This window comes from Camellia sinensis, chromosome 10 (genome assembly GCF_055761805.1).
Source record: "Camellia sinensis isolate YWXY chromosome 10, ASM5576180v1, whole genome shotgun sequence".
Taxonomy (NCBI): Eukaryota; Viridiplantae; Streptophyta; class Magnoliopsida; order Ericales; family Theaceae; genus Camellia; species Camellia sinensis.
Window position 1 is genome coordinate 17,546,175 of NC_138970.1, and position 20,491 is coordinate 17,566,665.

Below are 20,491 nucleotides of genomic sequence, written 5' to 3' on the forward strand. Positions count from 1 at the left end.
TGGCACCTGTGACATCTCCCCTTGTTGGTTTCAACCCAATGCCAAAGTGGTCAGTGGGCAAGATAATCCTCTCAGTCAAGGCAGGAACCATGACAAAACAGATGGAATTCTAGATATTGAAGGTCCCTTCCACTTACAACATAATCTTGGGAAGGGCATGGTTGCATGCTATGCGCTCAGTGGCGTCAACTTACCATCAGGCATTATGATTCCCTAACGAAACCAGCGTGATTGAAGAAGTCTTAGGAGACCAAATCATGTCGAAGTAGTGTTTCGTCACAGTAAACGGTAGCCGTGCTGCAAAAGGGTTTGTTCAGATGGTGGAAGAGCCAGAAAGCAACAAACTGATTGCAAATGTCGGCAAAGCAGCAGAGCAAAAGGCAGTGGAAGATTTGGTTGAGGTAAGGATAGATGAAAAGAACCCATAAAAGTTCTTTTTGCTCGGCTCGTCTTTGTCCAGCACTGAGAGAATAGAGGTCATGGAATTTTTAACCTCTAACATCGAAGTGTTTGCCTGGACACCATACGACATGCCTAACATTGACCCAAATTTCATCTGTCATCAACTTAATGTCCACCTAACTGCCAGACCAATTATTCAGCGAACATGCTGATCAGCATTCCATCACGCAGAAATAGTGATAGAAGAAGTAGGAAACCTGCTGGAGGCCGGAGCCATCAAAGAAGTACACTATCCCAGATGGATCTCCAACACTGTAGTAGTGCCAAAGAAGAACGGCAAGTGGCATGTTTGTGTGGACTATAAAACGATCAACAAAGCATGCCCAAAAGATAGTTTTCCCCTACCACGGATAGACCAACCGGTGGACCTAACGGCAGGGCATAATCGACTTAGTTTCCTTGATGCGTATCGAGGTTACCATCAAATCGCTATGTATGAACCAGACCAGGAGGTCACGTCATTTACAACGCCCAGAGGATTGTACTGTTACAAGGTCATGCCCTTTGGCCTAAAGAACGCAGGGGCTACATTCCAACGGATGATCAACAAAATGTTTGAACCATTGTTAGGCAGAACAATGGAAGCTTACATAGATGACATGGTGGTCAAGAGCAAGGATGAGAAGGACCATCTCAAGGACCTAGATGAAATGTTTCAAATTTTGAAGTCCCACAAGTTACGTTTAAATGCATCTAAGTGTGCATTCGGTGTAGGATCAGGCAAATTCCTAGGCTTTCTGGTGACCAACTAGAGTATAGAAGCTGATCCCTCTCAAATCAAAGAAAATCCAAGATCTTGAGAGGCCCAACACAGTTAAAGAGGAACAACATCTCACTGGCCTAGCAGTCACACTCAACCGGTTCATAAGTCGGTCGTCACACAGATGTCGACCATTCTTCCAAGCATTGAAGGCCAAATTTGAGTGGGATGAAGAATGTGACCGCGCCCTAGAAAGCTTGAAAGACTACATGACCTCTCATCCGTTGTTAGTAATCCCGGTACCAGGAGAAGAGCTCTTTTTGTACTTAGCAGTTTCACAGTATGCAGTCAGCGTAGTGTTGGTCAGAGCGGAAGGAATCCAATACCTACCTATCTTTTATGTGAGCAAGACCTTGCTGGGCGCTAAAACAACGTACCTACCATTGGAAAAACTGGTATTAGCTTTGATGATGGCCTCAAGAAAGTTGTCACACTATTTCCATGCCCACATCGTGATCATCCTAACGGCTTTTCCATTAAAGGCCTTGTTTGAGAGGGCAGATTTTTCTGGACTAATCTTGAAATAGGTAGTAGAGTTTGGGCAGTTTGATATCAGGTTTCAACCCATAACCGCAATAAAAGTCCAAGCTTTAGCAGACTTTGTGGCTGAGTTCATACCAAGAAGTCATCACATCTGCCCGGTTGATTTGACCGACGCAACCGAAGTAAAGGGGGAAAATGCTGCGGGAACTACGCAGCCCCTAATGCAGGATGCCCAGCTACATTACAAGCCATACATGATTGAGGACAAGAAGGAAGAAACAAACCATGCTATTCCTAGTGAGGACTCATCAAAAAGTAAAGACTTGAGGCAGTCAGACAGTGAAGATCAAACCCCAACAGCAGGCATGGACTTTGAAGAAAACACCAGCAACACCCATGATCCCAAGACATCATCTGACCCCTCTACTTGCTGGAAGTTATTGGAAGGAGAGATATGGAAACTCTTCGTGGATGGAGCATCCAACAGGCACGGTGCAGGACTTGACATAGTCCTCATCTCACCAGATGACCTAACAATTGAACATGCAGTCAACCTTGGCTTCCCAGCATCCAACAATGAGGCGGAGTATGAAGCACTATTAGCAGGCTTAAAATCAGCACTTTTCATGAAAGCCACTGAGCTGATGGTTTACAGTGACTCCCAGCTGGTAGTAAACCAGATTTCAGGCGACTACGAGGCAAAAGATGAGAGGATGGCTAAGTACCAAGAGTAGTCAGAAAGAAGATCATGAAGTTTGAAGTAGTTCGGATAGAGCAAATTGGTCGAGAAGAAAATAGTAGAGCAGACGAGCTGGTAGGTTTTGCTTCAATGGCAGATACATCTATCTCATACTCATTATTGATCGACTTCTTACCTAGACCAAGTATTGAGGAATCCGAAGGAGCCAAGACATGTTGCACCGAACTAGACCCATCCTAGATGGATCCTATTATAGTATTTTTAAAAGATGGCATCTTGCCTGAAGAAAAGAAAGAGGCCAACAAAATTAGAGCAAAATCACAGCGATTTTGGCTCTCTCCATCACTGGCATTGTACAAAAAATCCTTCACAGGGCCTTACTTGAAATGTGTCCATCCCAACAAGGTCGAGGCATTTTTGTTCGAAATACATGAAGGCGTATGCAGAAGCCACCAAGGGGGAAGATCATTAGCCTACAAGGCAATTTCACAAGGATATTGGTGGCCATACATGTAAGCAGATTCAGAGAAATATGTCAAGAGGTGCGAGAAATGTCAGAAGTAAGCACACCAAATACATCAACCAGCCAGAGAACTCCTACCACTAACTAGTCCGTAGCTTTTCGCAATGTGGGCCCTAGACATAGTGGAACCACTTCCAACTGCTCCCGACAACAGAAAGTTCTTTCTTGCAGCAACGAACTACTTCACAAAGTGGGTTGAGGTAGAAGCACTCGTATCTATAAAGGAGAAAGACGTTAAAAAATTCATTTGGCAGAACATCATTACTCAATTTGGCATACCTAAGACTCTAATATCTGACAACGGCATTCAGTTCCATCGCAAAATCTTCAGGGGCTTTTGCGAAGAATACAAGATAGAATTCTACAATTCTACACCAGTATAACCTCAAGCGAATGGCCAGGCAGAAGCATCAAACAAAGTCGTCTTAGATGGTTTGAAGAAAAGGTTGGAGAGAGCAAAATACAAGTGGGCTGAGGAGATTCTTCATGTTTATGGGCTTACCGTACCACACCTCGACGGTCAACTGGAGAAACACCTTTTTCCTTGGCCTATGGCATGGAGACAATAATCCCACTGGAAGTAGGCTTCCCCACTATTAGAAGTGAAAATTTTGACCCAAACTTGAATGAAGAAGTCATAACCTTGAAACTCGACCTTGCAGAAGAGAGAAGGGAAAGAGCACTAGTTCACATTGCTCATACCAGCAAGAGTTATCAAGAAAATATAACAAAACAGTACATCCAAGGCAGTTCAAGATTGGAGATTGGGTACTGCGCAAAGTAATGGGTAACACCTTGGTACTTGGAGATGGCAAGTTAGGACCTAACTGGGAAGGACCATTCAAAGTGGTCGGGTTAGCAGGAAAATGGTCATATCACTTAGAAGATGGAGACAGCAAAACTATTCCCAGGCCATGGAACATTGCCAATCTCAAACTATTTTATTTTTAGCTTTTCCTTAAAATACTTGTAATTTTTCTTTTTCAAATAAAACAAATAGTTTCTTTTTTAGCATAATTCATTTTTTAGCATAATTCTTTCTACTGTAAAGGTTGTTCTTAGTCAGTACTAGCTAGAGGCAATAAAAGAAGTTGGCAAGTATGACTAACATTTAGCTCTCTTCAGCCAAGATAAGGATCTAGGCTGAAGAAGGTTGGCAGGTATGACCAACATTTAGCTCTCTTCAGCCGAAATAAGGATCTAGGCTGAATAAGGTTGGCAGGTATGACCAACATTTAGTTTTCTTCAGCCGAGATAAGGATCTAAGCTAAAGGAAAGTTGTCAGGTATGACCAACATTTAGCTCTCTTCAGCCGAAATAAGGATCTAAGCTGAATAAGGTTGGCAGGTATGACCAACATTTAGTTTTCTTCAGCCGAGATAAGAATCTAAGCTAAAGAAAGGTTGGCAGGTATGACCAACATCCAGTTCTCTTCAGCCGAGATAAGGATCTAGGTTGAAGAAGGTTGGCAGGTATGACCAACATTTAGCTCTCTTCAGCTGAGATAAGAATCTAGGCTGAAGAAAGTTGGCAGGTATGACCAACATTTAGTTCTCTTCAGCCGAGATAAGGATCTAGGCTGAAGAAAGGTTGGCAGGTATGACCAACATCCAGTTCTCTTCAGCCGAGATAAGATCTAGGCTGAAGAAATGTTGGCAGGTATGATCGACATTGAGTTCTCTTCAGCTAAGATAAGGATCTAGGTTGAAGAAGGTTGGCAGGTATGATCAACATTTTTCTCAGTCGAGATAAGGATCTAGGCTGAAGAAAGTTGGCAGGTATGACCAACATTTAGCTTTCTTCAGCCGAGATAAGGATCTAGGCTGAAGAAAGTTGGCAGGTATGACCAACATTTAGCTTTCTTCAGTCGAGATAAGGATCTAGACCGAAGAAAGTTGGCAGGTATGACCAACATTTAGCTCTCTTCAGCCGAGATAAGGATCTAGGCTGAAGAAAGTTGGCAAGTATGACCAACATTTAGCTCTCTTTAGCCGAAATAAGGATCTAGGCTGAAGAAAGTTAGTAGGTATGACCAACACATAGTAAAGTTAACAGATTACAGGGCTCTTGGACCGAGATGGCTACCTTGGCCAGAAAATATTAAGACATCGCAACCAAGCAAAGAGTTCAAGACTGATGCAATTAAAATTGAAGGGTAATTACAAGTAAGAGTGAAACCGAACAAAAAGATAGAAAAAATTATAGATTTCATTCAAGATTTAAACGGGCATCACAAGATGAGGGGTGTGAGCCCAGTTATAATTTCATCAAAAGGAAAAAGTGAAAATCAAGTGAAAAGATCATCCAAGTCAGCGTCCAAATCAACCCAGACTTTACCCAAAGGTAGCTCGGCTACGAGATCAGCCCCCTGGTTGGGCTCGGTCGTAGGCTTCTCATTAGTTGCAGTACGCAAGGGTGGGCTAGAGTCCATTGGAGTAGGAGAGATAGACTGGCAGCCGAGCTGAGTGTTTGAAGCATTCTTAAGAGCAGGGACCTCATCTTCCTCCCCCTCCTGAAGGAACTTTTGTTGGACCGCGTTAGCATAGTCTGCCATATAGCCCGGTATGAAGTGAGGAGGGGAATTCAAGAAGATCTCGGAGTCGTGTCTGCAACCGAGCTTTTCAGCAGCGGCTTTCCAACCGCACTTAAAGAAAATATCCTTGGCGGTTTCGCATTGCTGGACGTACGTCTCTTCTCCTTCCTTGAAGCCTTGGTCCTCTGCGTCCTGCATTTTTTTCTTCATGTCTTCCAGCTCAGCATTCTTTTTCTTCTCCAGCTTGGCCAGCTCACGTAAATAGCGGTCTTTTTTCTCAGTTAAGGCCTTTTGTTTGTCAGCCTCGACCGTGCTGACCAGTCCGACAAGCCTCGAGTTTTCGACCTCTAGTTCGGCCAGCTTGGCCTGAGCGTCTTTTAGCTCGGCTGCCTTGGATTCTGCCTCGGTGACAGCTGACCGCGCCATCTTCCGGAGCTCAAGTACTCGTTTATGAGGCACTTGGCTCTTTTACAGGGCTTGTATAGTTCGGAGCGGTTAAAGGATAACCAATGCAGTGGGACCATAACAAATGTTTGTTCAAATTTGAGGAGATTTTTGGGGCTTACCAAAATCATTGATTTAGATGCCGAGCGAATGGCCTTCAGCTCGGTCAAGCCCTCATGCCACTCCATGTCGACGAGAATACAGACACTCTTTGCTAAGTTGAAGGCCAACAGGTGGTCTTTCTCGGCTTTGACGAAGTCAAAGGTTGTAATAGCGCGACCCCTGAATGTGGCCGTGAGTGCCTATGCTGGCGGGGTGGAAGGATTTGAAGAGCTAGGTCGGTTACGACCTTAAGAGAGTGTTGTTTCTTGAAGCTCGGTTCGAGATGGCTCATCCTCATCTCTCAGGCTTTGTGTGCGCGGCCGTTTGCTTGGCTGAGATGACGAAGCTTGGGCTGTGGGGAGGGCTACCACTACCTCATGTGTCTGACTAGCCTGTGGCACCTCAGTCTGAACCTCGTTAATTGTAGTAATGGTTTGTTTGATGATCAGGGCTCGAACAGCTCGACGCTTGGCCATTTCTTGTTCTTTAGTAAGGGGAATGAGGTTGATTTGTGGCAAGTTTGGGTTCGGTTCTGGTGATGGTTCCAGAAGAAAGTCAGTTACCCTGACCTTTCTCCTTCCACTATACCGGTAGGTCGGCTCGAAGTTTAACAGCTCGGCCCAACCTCGATTATGGTATCAGAGCGCGGCATGAAGAGCATCTTGATTAGCGTATTGGCATTGTGATTTTAGCTGGTTCAAGTCTACACAAAGAGAAAGGCAACGGTTAGCACGGTGAAAAATTATAAACAACAGAGCAAAAATAGAAAACTAAATTGAAGTATTCATACCGACTGTCCCTTTATTCTAGTTAATATTGTAGCCCGGTATCTGGGCTTTATGGTCCTCAAAATTGCCAGAAACCCAGAAGAAGTCGTTGTCATTCACGTCCTTATCTGGTGTGTTTTTTATAATTTTCTTTCAGCCTCTTCACACCCTTAAATAATACACTCAACCGTCATCATTTTGGCCGAGCGAATGTTAGTAGAATAGCTCGGCTAATCCGAAGTTGAGGCTGAGCCTGCAGTTTAGCTCGGCGATGCCATTTATTATCCTATATGTATTTGTGGAGAGTTGGGTAGGGTGGAGTCTTGTTTGCCTAAGGAATTCGCATATTAGAGGCTGAATGGGAAACCAAAGGCCAGCTTCAACGATTGATATCACGGTAAACGGGACGAAGCCCGGTTTGACCTAGGGTGTTGTTTCTAGTTCGGCTAGGAAGAGGTGAACGTCGTCAGGAATTTGGTAGTCCCTTCGAAATTCAGCTATGGCCCCAGGAGAGTCCACAAGAAACTGGTATTTACCCATGATAACTTATTAGTTGTCCAAATTGTTCACAGTGGCCTAGCTCGGCTTATCTGAGGCTTTGGTTGGCTCGGTTAAGCAAAACCGTCTAGGGGCAAGGTGCAAAGGTGTGCCTGGCCAACCTAGTTCGGTCTGTAAAGTGACAATAAAGTGTTATACCCAGATAATTGGACCGGGCTAAAAGAAACAGGCAGAAGCAAAATAAACCTAGCTCGGCTACATCTGGGTTACGGTCAGTTTTCAGTTCGGTCGTAATGCAGGACCGAGGTTCATGACTTGGTCAGAAATAAACCTAGAAGTCACAAGCAAGTACCTAGTTCGGTCTCAAAATGACTTTGGATTCACAAACACGTATCTACTTCGATCTCAAGGCGATTTTGGATCAAAGCATATTTTTTGAAAACTAGTTGGTGAGCCTTTATGTTTGGAAGTAAGGTTTTTAAGTTCATAAGTGTTTGTTCAAGCGTTTTTAACGCACGTATATGGAGGTTAAATACTAAAGATGCAAGTACAGAAATGGACACAAAGGAACATCAGGAAAATGTATTGAACAAACTTATGAGTTTAAGTGTGAGAACAAAAGCCAATAAGGCAGCAACTGAAGAGATAGGAATTGGAGCGCAGGAGGCACAAGAACAGGCTTCAGAAGTGAGAGGGGGGAAGAAGGTGAACAGTGAGGATTTGATTTGAGTAATGGGTTTTGTGGAGGCACGAAAATGGCGGGACTTTTCAAATATTTTTTGGTAAGTATGTGACGGTTGTCGCAGGATAGAGACGCAATGGATGGGTGCCATGTGTCATGGATAGGACATGATGCCAGGTACGTGAAACGACTGGCTGGGGGAGGCACGGTGCTACGAACTGAGCTAACGTAGCTCAGTGGGATTGAATAACTTAACCACGGTTGTGTTATTTATTTTATCTCGGCTGGTTGGAATCATCAGCTCGGCCAGAAATTCGTAATCCCAAACATGCTTTGTAGATGGAATTAAGGGGCAATTAAGAAGGTAATTTATAAATAAATAGTAGACCGAGCTACGATCCTGTTCTAGGTCGAGCTAAAAGCCGGGGTATGGATTTCGAGTGGCTCGGTCCCATTTTGTCTAAGTATCGTATTGGGCTGAAGGGTTGACGAGCTAACTGAAACTAGGCTTGACGGCTGGCCGAGGTGTTTTATAGGAAGGAGGCCGAGTTAGGTGTAGCTTGGTCAATGCCCTCTACATCATTGCTTAGTTAAGAGCATAACCGAAATAAGCTAGCTTGGCTAAACTAGCCTAGACAAAGGAAAAAAGTATCTTACTTGGTTGGTGGTAAGTAGAGTGTTATCAGGATAGACATTCTTCACTACGAGTGTGATTCCTAACAGGACTCTACTAAGTAGAGTTGGAATCCTACTAGGATGGTGCCAGGCGGAATTTATAAAAGCTCATGACAGAACCTATGTACATGTATCACAATTCTCATCCTAGAATACACAGAGCTTTTGTGTCTATTGTCTATTCGCTGACTTAGGCATCAAAGAGGTTTTCCGGCACACACTTGCCGGTTAGCTCACGTTTGTGTTTTCAGGTGACAAAGCGATGACGTTTAGAGGAGTGCAAACTTGATCAACAGGATTTGTCACGCCCCAAATTTTAATTACTTGAAAATATTACCAAGAGCCTGAAATTCAGGTCCATTTTTTTTTTAATTAAAAATATCTATTACCCTTGAGTAATAGAAACATAATAGTACATGTTCTCTCCCTCATGATGAGTACAACAATAATAATAATACACTCCTATGCTCCCGCTACGGAGTTACAATTAAATAATTACAAACATCAAAATATAATGAGAGTACATACTAGATATACATGAACTTCCTAATCCTTTAACCAATCAATCTGAATTCTTTTCCTGTAAAAAAAATGAAACAACAAGGGGTGAGCACAATTGCCCAGTAGGAAATCTCATAGTTCTAAAACAATAACCATCCTATAGATAGAAATGATCATGCATGCAGGGTGATACTATATAGTAAAGTAATGTTTTGTAATTTCAAAATATCATACATAGAGTACCTTTTTCTCAAAGTTTATTTGAAACATCGTAAGGAAAACCTTCAACCATCAAAACTATCCATTTTTATCAAAAAAACATAAAATCCTTTTTGAAAACAAATATATTTAAGGAATAACATCATTTTAATTTTATTAATCCATTCCATAATATTCCTCATTTAATTTTCATCTTAACATTCCTCATTTTGTTCCCATTCTCCCATTTTTCTAGTTACATTTATTATAACGCCATAACCTCAAGTTCAAGTTCCCTTAACACTCCAAACATCCACATGCATGCTATTCTCATCAATCTATTCATATTTGCTGCAACTCCTCAATGTAAAAATCCAAATCTCTTTTATAGTCAATAATTGTTATCATACACTCAACTCCTACTTATCTAACAATTACATCACATCCACACTTGCATTATCAATTATAATTCAACATATCACAACTACATCATATTCACACGTGTGTTATCAATCATAATTCAACATATCACAAGGATAATAAGCCCTTTAATTCAATTTCTCAATTAATCATGAAACAAAACTCTTAATTTTTTCTTATAGATGCAAACAATCCGATGAGTTCTTTATCACTAACCCCTCATTCAATTACCGTTTTATTATCCATTTTTTTCAAATAATTCCCATAAGCATTTCCATTCCATACCAATTTACACATCAAATGGTAATTTCACAAGTTCATCACAAGTCACATATATCATCATCGGCGTCAACACACGTCACAACACATTCCACCTTTTGCCGACTTGATACCGTGAGATAGCGGGCACCTAATTCATAGCACATTCTATCTTTTGCCGCCTCTTATACAACGGGAAGTGAACTCCCAAAAATCATTTTCTCAAAAACCATGTCTTTTTCGAAAACCATTTTCAACTTTTTAAACCATCCCCCACATTTGCCGGTTATTATACGGTAGGACGTGGGCACCCAAAATATTTTCGAAAACTATCCGTTTTTCCACTTTTGCCGGCTACAATACGGCAGGACTGTGTGGACACCCAAAAATCATTTTTCCACTTTCGCCACTTACAATATGGCAGGATTGTGTGGACACTCAAAAACACTTTTCCCACATTCGTCTAGTGATAAGCCTAGGTAGGGCAATTGGGTACCTTGAATTCAAACCACATCCACATTTACCGACTATTATACGGACGATCGTGAGCACCGAAAAACCATTTTTCAATTTTTTTAAAACAATCCCCCACATTTACCGACTATGATACGGACGGTCGTGGGCACTGAAAACTATTTTTTTAACTCCCCGCGCGGGTACCATCCACAACACAACCCAACCCAACACAACTCAACTCAACCCAACACAACTCAATTCCGCACAACACAACTCAACCAACTCAAGACAACATAACCCAATACCATTCACATAACACACAACAAGATTCAACACAACCATTTCAACACAAAGTTCATATCATCCATACCGTTAGTAATTTCCTTTCCCCCAAGTTTGGTTCACATTATAACATAATTTAAGACATCAACATTATGAGTTCATTCGCAACTTTTACATACATTTCTCAAATTCTTTAAAATTTCAATTAAACTTGTGCATGTGTAATTTAGCACCTCAATTTCATGATTATACTATTAATTGAAGCAAAACCATTAACCACCTTCATGAGCCAAACTAAGGTTTTTAAGAGAAGTTAAAGCTTTTCACAAAAACACATTTTATTCCAACCCTTCTATTACTTTTACACCGAAACTTATGACCCAAGATCATAACCCAACAAATAAACCCAACTCTCTTCAAGCCCTAACCCCCAATCTCGTGATTCATCACAATATGCATAAAAATATAAACTTTTGTGTTTATATAAAGAACATACCACAAATCTATCCATAAATTAGGGTATTGAAAGAGAACTAGAGATCCCTACCTCTTGAAGCCAAGAGATGATGACCTAAACATCAATGGTGACAAAACCACGAACTTTTCGGACCAAAAGGATGCCCTTGACGAGATCTACACTTTTTCTCAAAGGACCATGGTGAAAAGATCACTCTAGGTGAGTAGATCTAGGGATCATAGTGCCAAAAACTTGAGTTTAGAGAGAGAGAAGAGAACTCACGGTTTTGAGAGAGAGGAAATGGAAGAAAAAGTGAAATAAAATATGTTTTGGAGCCTATTTATAGTAGCAAAAGTCAAATGAAAGGAACAAGTCAAAACTCCCAAAAAGTAGGGCCCAAACCAGCCCAAAAATATGAAAAAAACACTCAAGGGTCGACCATTTGGGCAATGGGGTCGACCCTTTCGGTAGAAAGACAATCTGGCAACAAGAAAGGGGGTTGACCCTTAGACAGGAGAGGGTCGACCCTATTTTCTAGCAACTAACACAAAAATTTTGCAACATAAGAGGATCGACCCTCTCCAGACTGGTGTCTACCCTATTTTCCAGCAACACCTCAAAGAACTTCACCAACAGGTAAGGGTCGACCCTTAGGGAGGCTGGTGTCTACCTTATTTTCCAGCAACACCTCCAGGAACACTACGACATGCAAGGGTCGACCCTTAGTAAGGCTAGTGTCGACCCCAAGGTAAAATTTCTAGGTTTCTAAGAAACTTTTGACAAGAACAAACGCGAACGAACAAACCTAACAAGTTTAAATCGGATTGTACTCATTCAAAACCAATAGACAACAACTCAAAAACTTCCAAGATAAAAATAAGGATATTAAACACACTCTTCAAAGGATTAAAGGATGCGGGTGTTACAGGATTATAGAAGAAGATTATTTTGTGCTCGTACATAAACAATTTTTTTAAAATTTTTTTTTAATGTACCTTACTTAAATGTATCTAAATAGTAAAATATTTGTAACAAAAATTTAAAAAATTAATAAATACATAAAAATAGGAAAAATGTACTAAGTTTTCGTATTTATTTTGTATTTTTGGAATTTAGTAAAATTTTTAAAGATTTTTTTTCACAAATATTATATTTTGTAAGTGTATTTATGTTAAGTGTGTCTAAAAATTAAAAAAAAATGCTTAAAATATTTAAAAAATTCAATGAAAACAAAAAATTTTAAAAATAATAATAAAAAAATTTAAAAAAAAAATTCTGAAAATAGAAATCAACGGAGCAATTAGTGATTTTTATGCTTTCAAAGTTACAAAAATAACCAAACACCTTCTTGATTTGTCCCGATATGATAGGGGATAGATGGATAACACACCAAACCAGCCCATCAAATTTAGAAACTCTATACTCTCCAAAATGATCTAAATCATATATATATATATATATATATATATCCTATCTCTCACACACGAGTGATTTAGATCAATTTGAAAGTCATGAAAATCTCAAAAATTGAGAGTCTCAATCATTGGGAGTTGGGATTCCTACTATGCCTGTTGTGAGGCCCAATGGAAGCGTGTCCCGAGTATTTTTCGATAATTCGAACCGTTTATATTTAAAGTTTGTTGAATAGATCATTCATGCAAAAAAATCAAGTAAATTGAATATTTGTAACCTTATAATAAGAGCATATTTGTTTTTTAAAAAATAAATGATTAATATGATTTTAATAATTTTTTTAAAACAATTAAAACTTAATAGTTACAATTGTCCGACTAATTTTATTTTTTTTAAATAATATACTCAACGAATCTTTTCAAATTATCAAAACTTTGTCAAAAACTATCCTTACAAGACCTCACAGCAGCAACCCTCAGTCCCAATCATTGTTGCATTGCCTTGGACCGACCTGACAATAGATCCATTTTCGATACAGAACAACCCGACCCGTTAAAATTGAACGACAAACGTTCCCGCTTCTTTATCACCTTCACTTCATTTCGAATTCTCTCTCTCTCTCTCTCTCTCTCTCCTGATTTCATAACAAAGAAAACCCCCATCTCTGCATATTTCTCTCTCTGCAAATCACATAAATCTGTTCCTTTCTCTCTCTAAAAATCCTTCTCTCTCTCTCACATGGCTTCACAGTTCGTCTTTCCCCCAAATCTCCACGCTCTCGAAGACGACTACGACGATGGTCGCCTCTCGGCCCAGAACCCTCCCACCATCTCCTCCCTCCGCCCCTCAGAACTCGAAGAATTCGTGAAAGGTCAGCTTTTCCACTCCCCAATTTCCCCAGTTTTCTCAAAACCCCCCTAATACTCTCTCCCTCTCTCTCTCTCTCTTCTCTTCTTTCTATCCAAACAGGTGTGTCGTTCGATCTCTCAGACAAGGAGCTCTTCTGCATCGAAGAGCAAGACATTTTCGAACGGGTTTACTCTCTGGTTAAGGGTTTTGCGAGCCTCACTCCGGCTTGTAAGTTCAATCTGGTTGAGAGTCTTCGGTCCAATTTCAGTGTTCTGCTCCCAAATGTTAACTTGCTTTCGCGGTCGTCTCAAGCTCCCGAGGATGATGATGATGAGGTTCCTGTACTTGATCGGGTCGCTTCGCATCGAAACGCCTTCAAAATCTACACTTTTTTTCTCTTCCATATTGTCCTTGTTGAGGAGTCTAAAATTAGTTCCAACAACAGTTCCAAGGTACTCGCTCTCTCTCTCTCTCTCTCGATATATATATATATATATATATGCTACTGCTGTTGCAATTAGTTGAAGGTTTTTGTATCAATTTAACTCTCCAATCCTTATGCTTTTGGTCAAATTGAGTAGATGTTTGAGTAAAAGGGTTCATTTGATATGAAGCACACCAACGAATAAACTCAAAATTGAGTAGAAATTGCCAAGTGTCAAGTTTTGAGTGGATTCTAGGAGTTACAGTAGAGCAGAATTTAGAAAATTTGGGTAGAAGTATGTACCTATGTGTCAAGTTTTGATTGGAATAGAAATTTGAGTAAATGAAATGGGTATCCCTTGATTTGAGTCAAAATTTGAGTAAAATTAAATTTGGTGTAGGTTTGAGTAAAGGATTGAAGGGGATTTTAGTGGCTTTTTATTCAAATTTAAGTTTGAGTCAAGATTTGGGTAAGGGTGGAGATGCCTAATGTTGAGTTCTTCATGAATTATGTGTGCGAGTTCATTCGTATTATATACATGTGTATATAGATGAGGTGTGTTATTGATGCTACTGTTGCTGAACTTTTAAATGAACATAGATGATTTGTTTATGATTTTAGGTGGCGGCAAGTAGTCGGAAGAAACAGCTTGTAAATTCATGGAACTGGGAACCCCAGAGGGGTCGGATACTAAACTTGATTGCTAATTCATTAGAGATCAACCTATCCATGCTCTTTGGATCATCAGACCCAGATGAAAATTATTTGTCTTTCATTGTGAAGTGAGTTGAATTTAGTTCCATTAAGCCTGGATTATCTGTTTTTGTATGTTTCCTTTTAGTAACATTTTAATTTCTCTGTGCTCATTGGGTTATTGTAGAAATGCATTCTCACTTTTTGAGAATGGGACTCTGTTAAAAGATTCAGAAACAAAAACTGCTTTATGTCGTATAATTGGGACTTGTGCCACCAAATACCACTACATGGCACAATCATGTGCTTCAATTTTGCACCTCATTCACAAATATGACTTTGTGATCACCCACTTTGCCGATGCTGCTGCTGGGGCTGAGAAAAAGTATGCTGATGGAAGCCTGGCCACCTCCCTTATCAGAGAGATTGGAAGGATTAACCCGAAAAACTATGTGAAGGACACAGTTGGGGCTGAAAATATTGGTCGTTTTCTTGTGGAGCTTGCTGACAGGCTGCCAAAGTTGATTTCAACTAATATTGGTGTTTTGGTCCCACACTTTGCTGGTGAATCTTATAAGATCAGGAATGCCCTTGTTGGGGTTCTGGGGAAGTTGGTTTCTAAGGCATTTAAGGATGTTGAGGGTGAAGTGAGTTCCAAATCCATTCGCCTTCGAACTAAGCAAGCAATGTTGGAGATTTTGGTGGAAAGGTGCCGAGATGTTTCAGCCTACACCAGGAGTCGGGTTCTTCAAGTTTGGGGTGAACTATGTGAAGAACATTCCATACCAATTGGTTTGTGGAACGAGGTTGCAGCAGTAGCAGCTGGAAGGTTGGAGGACAAGAGCGCAATTGTTAGAAAGTCAGCATTAAATTTACTTATAATGATGTTGCAGCATAACCCTTTTGGTCCACAAATTCGAATAGCTTCTTTTGAAGCAACCTTGGAGCAGTACAGGAAGAAGTTAAATGAGCTAGAACCAAATGCCGCTTCAGAGACTGTTTTGGATGGCATATCATCAGATAACGATACTTGCAATGGAGATGGTGAAGTTGATAATGTAGATGCAGAAGTTGTGTCCAAGGAGCAGCAAGATAGTCTAACTGATAGCTGTTTGCCTGATATAGAAGATGGGATTAATCAGAAGGATAGTTCTGTGCCAGATCTGGGGAATTTGGAGCAAACCAGGGCCTTGGTTGCGTCACTAGAGGCAGGCTTGAGGTTTTCCAAATGTGTATCTGCCACAATGCCAACCCTTGTTCAACTGATGGCTTCATCTTCTGCAACTGATGTGGAAAACACAATTCTATTATTAATGAGGTGCAAGCAGTTCCAAATTGATGGCTCAGAAGCCTGCCTCCGCAAGATGTTGCCACTGGTAAGACTTTACTTTTGATTATTTGTTGGGAGTTCAGGCACAATCCAAATTTCCAGCTTGAGAATGATATTGGATTTCTATCAGGTTTTTTGCTCATACCTTTCAGTAGATGTTTCATGTAAATAGTGAATTGTGCATATTTGCTGGCTGCATACAGGTATTTTCACAGGACAAATCCATTTATGAAGCTGTGGAGAATGCATTCATCACAATATATATAAGGAAGATTCCAGTAGAAACTGCTAAAAACCTTTTATATCTTGCTATAGATTCAAACATTGGTGATCTTGCAGCTCTGGAGTTCATAGTTGGTGCCTTGGTATCCAAAGGTGATATAACTGCAAGCACGGTATGCTCTGCTCCTCGTCTTTCAATAATCTCGTACAAATCATAAGTTAGTTGAAATCTTTTGGTCGAGCTATTTTGGATCATATTCATGGGTGGTCAAAGAACTACATTTTTGTATACAATTCATGCATGCTTGGAGCTTAAGAAGTCTAGCTCTTGCCAAGATAGAGCTAGGGTTGCAACTGACCTGAGTTGAACCAAATATTTGACAGTTTGAGTAAAAATCCTTTTTCATATTTTTGTTTTTGCAGATATCAGCATTATGGGATTTCTTTTGCTTTAATGTTAGTGGAACCACGGCAGAGCAAAGCCGGGGTGCTTTGTCTGTTTTGTGCATGGCAGCAAAATCATCTACTGGGGTTCTTGGTTCGCACTTACAGGACATCATTGATATTGGGTTTGGTCGTTGGGCAAAAGTGGAACCGTTGCTTGCTAGAACAGCTTGCCTTGCTCTTCAGAGGTTGTCCGAAGAGGACAAAAAAAAATTGTTGTCAAGTAATGGCAGCCGGGTGTTTGGTATTTTAGAAAGTTTAGTCACTGGCTTCTGGCTTCCAGAGAACATATGGTATGCTGCTGCTGATAAAGCAATAGCTGCAATATTTGCAATTCATCCAACTCCTGAAACCTTAGCTGCTGATCTGGTGAAGAAATCTCTCAGTTCTGTATTTAATTGTTCTGGAGGAGATGAGTTGGGAAATGAAATTGACGGTGGTAACACCAATTTCCTTACCTCAGTTCAAGTTACAAAACTTAGTAGACATTTATTTGTTGTGAGTCAAGTTGCCATGAACCAATTGGTATATATTGAATCTTGTATGCGGAAGATCCAAAAAGAGAGAGCAAAGAAAGAAAAATTGGAAGCTGACAGACAGAATGGTCATAATGATGTCACAACCAATGTTGATAACTCGAAGGTGAGATATATTCAGCATTACTTTATTAATATAAACAGAGTACTGTTATTTGTTTTCTGTTTCCTTGGTCCTTTGTTCTTTCTTGTGATTAATAGTTCTTCCTTCGGGTTTTTGAAGGACAACGGCATCAATGCAGAGTTAGGTCTTGCTGCCTCTGAAGATGCAATGCTTGATACTCTGTCAGATAGAGCAGAGAAAGAAATTGTTTCTGGTGGTTCTACTCAGAAGAACTTGATTGGACATTGTGCACCTTTTCTGTCAAAACTTTGTAGAAATTTTAGTTTAATGCAGAAGGTGATTGGTTTAAGTTTTTCTCTTCTCTATGTTGATTACATGCCTAAAGTAGTACATGATATACTGATTTCAATTGTCATCAAATGTTGGCATAAATATTACAAAAACATTTGTTTTAATTTCTTTTTAAGCAAATCCTTTTTGTTTTTGAAGTGCCTACATACTTTTTTTTGGGCCAACTGATTACTATAATTGTTTTTTGTCCAAAATTTGTTTAATAAACTAATTTGATCGCTGTTTTTTTTTAGTATCCTGAACTACAAGCATCGGCAATGCTTGCTTTATGTCGATTTATGATTATTGATGCAGATTTTTGGTAAGATTTCTCTCCCTCCCTCCCTCCATCTCTTTGTGTTTGTGTAACAGAAAATGACATCTAATTTCAATTGGTTTCCAGTGATGCAAATCTCCAGCTTCTCTTCACTGTTGTGGAGAATGCACCATCAGAAATTGTTCGTTCCAATTGCACTATTGCTCTTGGAGATCTGGTAGTTCGTCTTCCTAATCTATTAGAACCATGGACAGAGAATGTATATGCTCGGCTAAGGGATGCTTCAGTTTCTGTTAGAAAGAATGCTGTATTGGTTCTTTCACATCTCATTTTAAATGACATGATGAAGGTTTGGGAGGCTCGCTTATCACTGCTCATTCTTTAGCTTTTTGTGTTGATCATTTGGGGTCTTTATTCTTAACATTGCTTAACATGTGAAAGGTTACATAAACAATATTCTTAACATTGTTTAATAGGTGAAAGGCTATATAAATGAAATGGCTATGTGCTTAGAAGATGAAGAGGAAAGGATTTCAAATCTAGCCAAACTTTTCTTTCACGAGTTGTCTAAGAAAGGTGTGTTCTCTTGCTAATTCTGTGCTGAAGACTAACATGTGATTTGTATTTGTATTTGTGCACATGAAATGAATTTTAAAATGTTGTTGTATGCATAGGAAACAATCCAATATATAATTTACTTCCGGATATTCTTGGAAAATTATCCAATGAGAACTTGAAGAGAGAGTCTTTCTGCAACATCATGCAGTTTTTAATTGGTTCCATCAAGAAGGTATGGGGTTTTGACTCAGTTTTAGTGACAATTTTTTTGTTTTTGATCACAATTCCACATAATTTCTTCTAAATTCTTTTCAGGACAAACAAATGGAGTCTCTCGTTGAGAAGCTTTGCAACAGATTTAGTGGGGTCACAAGTATGCATGTTTACAATGTTTTAATTTTCTTCTTTTTTCTCGTAAAAAAACTGATGCCCTTTAATTTGATGCCTATTGATTGGTTGTTAGACTAAAGGAAGTTAGTTAAATTTCTAGCTGTTTTTTGTTTCTAAAAATGCTACTGGTTAAAAGTAGTTCTTGATCACTATTTTTTTTTTGGGGGGTTCAGATACTAGGCAATGGGAATATATATCCTATTGCCTCTCTCAGCTGACATTCACTGAAAAGGGCGTGAAGAAGCTGATGGAGTTATTCAAAACATATGAACATGTCCTATCTGAAGATTCTGTGATGGATAACTTCAGGAATATCGTCAACAAGGTATTGAATTATGTTACTTGTGGGAGGTTTTATCAATTTGAATTATAAATTGAATGTTTTGACAATACGTTTGCTCTTCCACCTCATTTAAATCAGGCGAAGAAGTTTGCCAAACCAGAAATGAAATCATGTATTGAGGAGTTTGAGGAGAAGCTTGTTAAGTTTCACATTGAGAAGAAGGAACAAGAACTTACTGCCCAAAATGCCCAAACTCATCAACAAAAACTCAGCAGCTTGGAAAATTTTGTAGTGGCTAAAAATGGAGAGGAAAGCGCAGAGTCTGATATTGTTGAAGGTAGGTGCACAAAATCCATGCCAGAATCAATTTCTTCATTTGAGTATGTTTTTCTTTTGAATTTTATTTTTTCTTTTCTTTTCTTTTCGTTTCTTTTCTTCTTGAAGATGAAACAGATGCCAATGTCAGCGATCCATCTGTGGAAGGGATGGATCAGTCCTCACACAATGTATCAAAGTCCAAAGTTGAGTTGGATGAACATTCTCAGGCTTCCAGTGAGGTGACAGAGTTGGAACCATGTGAAAATGAAGTTCAATCGCCTATGACTGCCATTCATCTAAGAGGTAGATAATGCTCTAACTATACTTATATTAGTGTACTTGTTTGTTACTTTGAAAATTCAAATTCTTTAATAATATTTTATTCTTTAGGCACCTCCAAATCAAAAGCCAAGAAATCCAGCATGAAAGTTCAAAGAGGTGATAATTCTACCACATCTAGAAAAAAATATCAGATCAAAGCAAAAGTGACTTTCTCTCATCTCCCATTATATGTATTTGTTTAGTTATTGGAACTAACATTTGTGGCATATTGAATATTTGTTTGGTATACACAAGATGATCTATGATGATTTGACAACTCGGAAAGCAGTTTCTATGAAAAGTTAAAACTCGTATGTAGATGTTTATATGAAAATTAACGTACACATAAATGATATAATTTTTGCTTTAAGAGGAATTTCACCTAAGTAGGGGTTTATCCTCAAGAATAGGGATTGTAGACGGAGGAAACCGTATCGCAAACTCACATTGAATTCAAACTAATTGCATTTTTTGTCTTGTTATCATTTCAGAATTACTCATTTGAAGAGCTGAAGCCAATTTTTCTTTGTCATGCAGGTAGAAGACAGGTCAAATAATTGATTCTGGCTTTGTTTCTTGTCTAGCATGTAGTTGAATTGTGTGTCAGCTGTTTGTTTTAAAAAAAATAGCTGATTTCTCTTAATTGCCTTATTTTCTTCTAGATTGTTCCCTTTTTCTTCCAAGTTAATTTTTTCTCTTCTTTTTTTTCTCTTTTGATATGAAGTGCAAAATATATGTACAGTGACACTTCACCATGGTCCAAACAGACATTGGGGAATTTTGTATTTTGGAACGTGTACATCATGTACCCGGTTCATTTTTGTCTCATTACCAACTT

General features: G+C 39.5%; 1 protein-coding gene across 1 annotated transcript; it reads left to right on the plus strand.

Moving 5' to 3' along the window:
• The first annotated feature begins 13,213 nt into the window (after window positions 1–13,213).
• Window positions 13,214–20,481, plus strand: LOC114257182 (binding protein). Its single transcript, XM_028196955.2, has 17 exons — window positions 13,214–13,485; window positions 13,584–13,915; window positions 14,509–14,669; window positions 14,768–15,956; window positions 16,114–16,305; window positions 16,556–17,218; window positions 17,336–17,512; window positions 17,761–17,828; window positions 17,910–18,132; window positions 18,260–18,359; window positions 18,458–18,573; window positions 18,657–18,714; window positions 18,905–19,056; window positions 19,153–19,351; window positions 19,459–19,635; window positions 19,723–19,770; window positions 20,191–20,481. Exons 1-17 carry the CDS (start codon window positions 13,353–13,355, stop codon window positions 20,208–20,210), a joined length of 4,008 nt encoding a protein of 1,335 aa, XP_028052756.2. The 5' UTR covers window positions 13,214–13,352; the 3' UTR covers window positions 20,211–20,481.
• Window positions 20,482–20,491: the final 10 nt, after the last annotated feature.

Coding starts and splice junctions, on each gene's coding strand:
- LOC114257182 (XM_028196955.2), top strand. CDS start 13,353: ATGGCTTCACAGTTCGTCTTTCCCCCAAATCTCCACGCTCTCGAAGAC. Junction 13,486..13,583: donor ACTCGAAGAATTCGTGAAAG/GTCAGCTTTTCC, acceptor CTATCCAAACAG/GTGTGTCGTTCGATCTCTCA. Junction 18,360..18,457: donor TCACGAGTTGTCTAAGAAAG/GTGTGTTCTCTT, acceptor TTGTATGCATAG/GAAACAATCCAATATATAAT.